Source organism: Diaphorina citri, unplaced genomic scaffold, assembly GCF_000475195.1.
Source record: "Diaphorina citri unplaced genomic scaffold, Diaci psyllid genome assembly version 1.1 scaffold507, whole genome shotgun sequence".
In the NCBI taxonomy this organism is placed as follows: domain Eukaryota; kingdom Metazoa; phylum Arthropoda; class Insecta; order Hemiptera; family Psyllidae; genus Diaphorina; species Diaphorina citri.
Window position 1 is genome coordinate 1 of NW_007377941.1, and position 8,171 is coordinate 8,171.

The following is an 8,171-nucleotide window of genomic DNA, read 5'->3' on the forward strand; positions in this document are numbered from 1 at the left end:
TGTCACAAGTATCTGTATGCATCCTTATGAGGTATCCTTAGTAGCAGCCGGCATGTATTCAGGTAAGATAAACTAGTGGTTCAATGAAAATTATAGCGAAGAGAGAAGGCGGAAAAGTTAGGAGAAAGCCCACTGTTCCAAAGAACGAACTTTAGGTTAAAATCTGCCCCGGACGGAAATCGAACCCGCGACCCAGCGTTAACAAGGCAGACTGCCTTCCAAGCTACCTATGCTGGCTTGTATTATTTTAATCGATTAATTTATCTTGTTCTATTCCCAGGTGAAGTATGTACGTACAATCTACATTTAGAAAACAAACTTTAGGTTAAAATTTTTCCCGGGCGGAAATCGAACCCGCGACCCAGCGCTAACAAGGCAGACTGCCTTCCAAGCTAACTATGCTGGCTTGTATTATTTTAATCGATTAATTTATCTTGTTCTATTCCCAGGTGAAGTATGTACGTACAATCTACATTTAGAAAACGTGGATTGTGTTCTCAAATCCACTCAAACTCAATCCTTACCCGTCACTCAGATATCATGGGAGTACACTGTCAATACTAGTAATAGACCTCACCTAGTGGTATCCTGTCTCGATGGAACTCTATCCTTGTATAACGTACTGCTTGAAACCAGCACTATGAATTTGGTCAGAAAGTAAGTTTTATTTACTGTCCATTTTCATTTCTTAATGGCTTTGTGTTTGGGGGTTTTTAGATTTTCTGAACAGTAAAAGACAGAGTTAAGCTCAAAGTAGCTTAAACTCCGTACACAAAAATTCCACTCTAAAGTGTAGGGGCAAACAGACTTAAAGGCTGGGCTAAGCTTTTACGAATCTAAAAATCCACTTTAAGAACATGCTTTCACAAATCCTTTGAATTTGAACTATTAGATTTGCCAGTGGTATGTTCTATCTCTAAGACCCTAGCAGTTACAGTTCCCTCTGTCAAACCTCTCAGAAAAAAAAAGAGTTAATGAGTAATGTGATCGTGTGTAACTTAAGTAAGGCAAATATAATGAGTTAGCGCGTCTGCCTTGAAAGCGCTAGGCCGCGGGTTCGATTCCCGTCCGGCTTTCTCCTATCCTGTCTTCCTTCTCTCTTCCATTTCAGGACGACAAGACCTTAGCAGTTACAGTTCCCTCTGTCAAACCTCTCAGAAAAAAAAGAGTTAATGAGTAATGTGATCGTGTGTAACTTAAGTAAGGCAAATGCAGTGTTCTCTGCACCCTGGGCACTGGTGCAAACGATATTTCTCGAACGGTTTTATTCCGAATTCGATAAAATCGAGTACACATTTTGGGCGCATAAGGGAAATTTGCTCATTAAACGTTGGGCCCCATTGAGCTTACTGGGTCCTTACAGGCCCGTATGTAGGATTTTTTTGAGCGGGGGGAGGCAAACGTCCATACAGTGATGTACCGTGTCGGGCTTCTAATTATGACCCTGGGTCCCTACTTACCTCAATTCCCCTGGTGTGTTCTAGGCCCCCTCCACACTGACTACAGGATTCCTCATGTGGATGGAATATTTCTCGAACGGTTTAATTCCGAATTCGATAAAATCGAGTACACATTTTGGGCGCATAAGGGAAATTTGCTCATTCAACGTTGGGGCCCATTGATCTTACTGGGTCCTTACAGGCCCGTATCTAGGATTTTTTGAGCGGGGGGAGGCAAACGTCCAAACAGTGATGTACCGTGTCGGGATTAAACGTTGGGCCCCATTGAGCTTACTGGGTCCTTACAGGCCCGTATCTAGGATTTTTTTGAGCGGGGGGAGGCAAACGTCCAAACAGTGATGTACCGTGTCGGGCTTCTATTTATGACCCTGGGTCCCTACTTACCTCAATTCCCCTGGTGTGTTCTAGGCCCCCTCCACACTGACTACAGGATTCCTCATGTGGATGGGCCGTAGCGTTAACTCCCGTGTTACAACTAGGACATACCAGTAGATCATCCTCCCCTATGTTACTAACGTAATGGTATTCATGGGATAAATGTCCGCCCAGTGAACTGGAATCTCCTAGCACTGGAATAGAGAGAAGATGAAGAACCACACATAGTTAAGCTCCTATTCAACCAACAATCCTATTACTTACAGGTAGCTTCAGAGATCATCAACACAAAGGAGTCAGTGCCCATCCGTGCCAAGATGATAGCTAAGTTCATCCTGATCGCACACGCATGTAGCAAGCTTCACAACTATGAGTCTACATGGAGTGTATTAGCTGGACTCCAATCTCCAGCTGTCTATCGGCTTCAACAGAGCTGGACGTACGTGCGTAAGTTTCACGCACGGAAGTACCGCCTGTTTGACCGCATGTGTTCCGCATTGCATGATCCGGTGGAAGGGCGGTATATGCGGGAGATGACGCATGCGGTACGCACTAGTCCGCGTTATATTTTACCGCTACGGTATATTCTTGCTACGCTAGTGAGCCGTATACCGCATGGCGCATGCGCTGTGGGGCATCGTGTGGAGTATCACCCTGTATACAATGCGTTACAGTGTGTCCTACCTAGCTATGAGTATTATAGAACATACAGGACTGACCAGAACTCACACAGTACCATGTCTCACTATGACTGTAAAACATACAGGGACGAACGAAACTCACGCGGCGAGTACAGTTATAGGAAACCTACCCTGTATATATCAAACTATAAGAACATTTCCCGCGCGATAGACCTGCGCTGACCAGAACTCACACAGCACCATGCCTCACTATGACTGTAAAACATACAGGGATGAACGAAACTCACGCGGCGAGTACAGTTATAGGAAACCTACCCTGTATATATCAAACTATAAGAACATTTCCCGCGCGATAGACCTGCTTCTATTAAACAAGAGAGTGGTTCATATGTATGCTGATATGATGAGAGACAGTGCAACACTTGACTATTTGATGAAGAAACACTATAAAGAGGATTGTGTCAACTTTGTGCTGTCTAAGAAATTGGAATGAAACAGCAGTTTCCAATGAAATTATTATGATGACACTAGGTACTATGGATTGTACTGTAATAATTAAGTGTAAAGTCAATAAACTTTTACTAGATTAGACATTTAGTATGGCTTTTATTTTAATTGTTTCCTAGAATAAATGTAATAATTAAGTGTAAAGTCAATAAACTTTTACTAGATTAGACATTTAGTATGGCTTTTATTTTAATTGTTTCCTAGAATAAATGCAATTTCCAATGAAATTATTATGATGACACTAGGTACTATGGATTGTACTGTAATAATTGTCAATAAACTTTTACTAGATTAGACATTTAGTATGGCTTTTATTTTAATTGTTTCCTAGAATAAATCTCTTCTGCCCAACTACCTTTGCAATCATATCCTCTTTGTAATAATAGAAGACATGCATTTGGACAGAAAGAAAAATTAAAGCTTGTAGAAGAAGAAAAAAATCCGTACATCCTCAATTTGTTACTTCTTTAACATTAAAACTGCTTCTAAATAAGTGCATGAAATCTATTCAAACAAAGGCCCAACGAAAATTCACTTACCTTTCCTATACTTTATCCCGAGTGTGTTGAACACATCATCATAACATTTTCCCACTAAATTGTACACATCGTTAGCATCCACTTCACTTGCAGTAAAAGCATACAAATCTTTCATCAGGAACTCTCGACTTCTCATCAAACCAAATTTCGGTCTGAGCTCATCTCGAAATTTGGATGTGAATTGATACAGGAGAAGAGGTAAGGCCTTGTGTGAGAGCTTCATGTCTGCCACCATTGCTGTGATTGATTCTTCATGGGTCTGTAATATTTCAACAAATACAAACAGATGAGAAATATACCCACGTTTCATCTGCTATGTGGATGTTTAGAAGAGCTCCCATTTTTTTTTTCTTTTTTTTTACAATATTCTACATGGGTAAATATTTGAAATTTAGATGTAGATACTTATTTCTAATTTAGTATTTGAAATAAGTACTCCAACTCATGTCTATGTAGGACAACACTCAAAAGTATTGAATACTACAATATTCTACATGAGTAAGTATTTGAAATTCAGATGTAGATACTTATTTCTAATTTAGTATTTGAAATAAGTACTCCAACTCATGTCTATGTAGGACAACACTCAAAAGTATTGAATACATTTATACTTACAGGACTAAGAAGATATTTTCTATGTTGTCTATCATTTACTAGAAACAGCTCATTCAATTCCTGTTCAAGTCTTCCTGGAAATCAAAAGGGAATATGAGGAAAATAAATAAATGAAAGGAATCCATTGTTATACATTTCAATATTATCCTAATAGTATAGGGACTTAAGCATGGAGTGAAAAAACGAGGAAAATAAATAAATGAAAGGAATTCATTGTTATACATTTCAATATTATCCTAATAGTATAGGGACTTAAGCATGGAGTGAAAAAAAACACCTAGGTACTTGGACAATTTTGATCAGCAGTTGGATTTATAGGTAAAACATGAAAGAAATCCTCTCTGACATAAATCAGAAGACGGAAAAATTTCGCATCCTGAACTTCAGCAAGTCCCGAACCACGCTCGACGTTGCTTCATGGCACAGATACTCCTGTTCTTATTTATATGTTTTACTTTCTTTATCAGTTGATCCAGTTCTAACCAATGACAAAAAAAATTGGATCTCTTTTTGAGCTTAATTTTATTGTTGTCTGACCAGTTTTTATGCAGAGGTAGGTATCTACACCTACTTAAAAAAGCTCTGACAGATGCAGAAAAATTGCAAGTAGGTAAACTTGAAAATCAAGTATTTTGCTCTTTTTTTCGTCAATTTTTTATCAATGTTAATTTTTTTTACTTTTTAGTAATAGGTTGGTATACTAATAGGTATTCATTTACTTAGCTCTAACTTTTGGTAGGTCAACAAAAACAAATTCAAAGCCATTTTTCCTTGTTGATATCATTTTGTTTTGCTATTATCTGGAGAATGAGAGATATTTGGTGGTGGCTTTCTTTTAATTTTTATTTAAAAGTAGTTTTAGTTTTTGCTCCATCAAGGAAACTAGAGTGATAAATGTGACAGCAGAATTGAGTTACTTAGTAATCTAAGCAAAAGTTCGTCAATACACCCAACACAGTAGAAATTTAGAGAGAGAGAAAAAAAAACTGAAATGGATACCTACCTATGTAGGTATGCACTTGATTTAATTATTCATTTATTTTTCCTCCATCAATCAGTAGGGTACTTAATTATAATTTACTGCCATGAATTTTGCTTTTCTTGGCAAAAATTCCCTATTTTATAATAATAAAAAAAATAATAATCATACACCCACATGAGTAGGTATAACCTACCTAGATAACCTTGAAATATCAATATTAATACCTTACGTACATATTTATTTCTAGGTAGCGATATAGCTATTTACTTTTATTACTTTATCTACATAGTTAATAAGTAGCTATTTTTAATCAATACAATATTATTTTATTCAAATCCTATTTGTCATTAGATAATGTTAATCGTAATCCTTAAGTCAGGATACCAATCCAGAATTCCAGATACACACCAAGTAGGTACAAAGGAGGCTTAGCTTATTGGTCAATTCTATCGGTTAAAAGCTCTCAATTTTGTCCATGTTTTTTGGATAAATCAGTTGGACTTTTGGAACTACATAATTATGAAGAGGAGCTGGGTGCAAAAAGGGAAATATGGATTTTTTGCCCGTTTTGCATAAAACGGTTTTTTGAATAGAACGTGGTGCGCTTTATCTTCCAGCGTTTGAACTGCAGTGATAACTTTTTTTTCGATGAGTTACAGCGTTTTTTATAAATATACCTACTTTTCAAGGATTTTGATGAATAATTGAAAACTTTAAAGTTAAATATCTCAGTTTGATGATTTTCATTTATTGCCCTTTTTGCACCCAGCTCCTCATTTATTGTTTACCCACTCCTTAAAAGTAACAAAACAAAAGTTTCGTGTTCTTGTCATATTTGAGAGGTGCATACCTACCAAAATAGAATGTATCTACCCACCCAGATATTAGGTGTAGGTAGCAACCTGTGCATCTTTTATTACTAGCGTGTAAAACGCACACTGGAATAAAAACACGCATTTGGAATTTAGATGATATCATTTGTAGAAAATGTAGGAATGATACGCGTGATCCGTGATATCAGATGTATGTAGAAATGATACTAATAGATACCTTCTAGTAATGTCAGAATGTGTTACAAATGACACCAAAAAACAGCTAAAAGTTGGATGTTCCTGATAAAATAAAAGTTGTTAGGTGGTCTGCTTGCATTTTCTGTTATCAAAGACACACGTATCCTATTTAATTGTAAAATTATTATAATTAGGAAACTATTAACAACATTTTTATTTAATAATTAAGTTTGATTTAATTAATTATTTCCTGAAAGTCACGCAAGGGTCCCATTTCTATGTATAAGGAAAAGTAATTGAAAGACGTAATAGGGGAATGGTGCCCGAATGTGGTACCCCGTTTGAAATTGGGTCCTTGGTTTTTAACGTCACTGTTTTTTGAGTAGTGAATGTCGTGATGAAGTAACCAATAATAACCATTAGTTACCTAATGGTACTTTTTTTAGAGGCTTTTTTTTGGGTAGAGGGAATTGTAACAGCTAATGTCTTATCGTCCCGAAATCTAAGAGAAAAGGAACAAAGAAAGAATAGAAGAAAGCCAGCCGTTCCGAGGGCGAACATTATCTGTTCAGGATAAAATCCGCCCTGGGCGCGGGAAAACTATAGAAACTAAGACCAAGTCACAATACTTTGCCCTCTGCAAAGTTCCAAACTACAGGCCGATCCAAAGTCCAAACATCCATGGTTGACCCCACATTTGGCACGTTTCCTCTATTTCATCAAGTTTGATTAAAAGTTCATTTCTTCAACGCTGAAAAAAAAAAAAAAAAAAAAAATGTAAAGTCAAGATTGCAAATGCGACCATGCGTGGAGAGAGAAAATGTGAATTGGAACGCGAAGTCAAAATTAAGATACCAGACACTGATAGCGGACACAAAATCAGCATCGGAATTTTGAAAGATTTTTTATTATTAACATTTTTTTTTCAAGTTTCACTTAAAGATTCCCGCCCGGGGCGGATTTTATCCTGAGCGGAAATGTTCGTTGTCGGAACGGCTGGCTTTCTCCTATCCTGTCTTCCTTCTGTTTTAGCTCTCGGAGTGATGACCCCTTAGCATTTACAGCTCTCTCTATCAAACCTCTTCAATAAGCGGACCCTCACCATATAACTAGCGGTTCTGTGAATTGTGGAATTTATTCATGAAAAGGGAGGTTCCCTAAACGGAATCCACTATGAACAAATGTCCGAATTGCCCAACGTTCAAGAGCTGTTATGGCGAAAGGGGACCAAATGAGATGTAGACCCCCGGTCGTAAGACACAGATCTTCATTTGAGAAGGACGATTTTTCATCTCATCAGTCAATGACAATTCATAAATAAAAAAAATGACCTAGAACTCCTAAGAGTCAATACAGTAGGACAGAGGATCTTGATAATAAGGACCTTCCATCTATCTATGAACAAAGTCCTAGCCTAAATTCCTAAATAAAGTTAAAGCTCCACTTCTGCCCACTACTTCAGTCTGCACAATTTACAATAATTAATACCTAATAGCCTTTTAGATTGCTCACGTTAATGAATGTAACAGCTATGGTCGTACGTTCATTTAATCGTTTTATCAGGAGATTCTTTACGGGGGTATCCAGGCACATATGTTATGGATGTGAGGAGATGCAGAATAGAAAACCTAACTCTAAAAGATAATATGACATGGAGGAAGACGAAATACCATACCTTCTCTCAATTTCAACTTGGCAATGTTTGTCCTTCTCAAATTAATACCTATTATTAGCATGAAAATCAATCGAAAACATTGCCAAGTTGAAATTGAGAGAAGGTTGAAGGAATTGAGATCTAGCATTTTCAGCAGACACGAAAAACTGGGAATGCAGACTTGGCCTTAATTTTCTGATACCACCACTTTTATAGGCCGACATTTTTGGATAGGTAATGTTAGTTCTCGGAGCGGCTGGCTTTTTCCTATCCTGTCTTCCTACTTTCATCAATTTCGGGACGATAAGACCTAAGCAGTTGCAGTTCCCTCTGTCAACCTTCTTAAAAAAAAAAGAAGAAGAAGAAGAAGAAGACGAAAAGACAGAGA

General features: G+C 37.4%; 1 protein-coding gene across 1 annotated transcript; it reads right to left on the reverse strand.

Moving 5' to 3' along the window:
• Positions 1-1,395: 1,395 nt before the first annotated feature.
• LOC103509526 (probable proline--tRNA ligase, mitochondrial) lies at positions 1,396-4,212 on the reverse strand. The gene is made up of 4 exons (XM_026823831.1): positions 4,138-4,212; positions 3,523-3,781; positions 1,901-2,029; positions 1,396-1,516 (listed from the first exon to the last, which is right to left on the reverse strand). The coding sequence occupies exons 2-4, from the start codon at positions 3,755-3,757 to the stop codon at positions 1,437-1,439; spliced, it is 444 nt and encodes a 147-aa protein (XP_026679632.1). The 5' UTR covers positions 3,758-3,781; positions 4,138-4,212; the 3' UTR covers positions 1,396-1,436.
• Positions 4,213-8,171: the final 3,959 nt, after the last annotated feature.

Coding starts and splice junctions, on each gene's coding strand:
- LOC103509526 (XM_026823831.1), bottom strand. CDS start 3,757: ATGGTGGCAGACATGAAGCTCTCACACAAGGCCTTACCTCTTCTCCTG. Junction 2,030..3,522: donor CGGGATAAAGTATAGGAAAG/GTAAGTGAATTT, acceptor TCTCTATTCCAG/TGCTAGGAGATTCCAGTTCA. Junction 1,517..1,900: donor TAACGCTACGGCCCATCCAC/ATGAGGAATCCT, acceptor TATTCCATCCAC/ATGAGGAATCCTGTAGTCAG.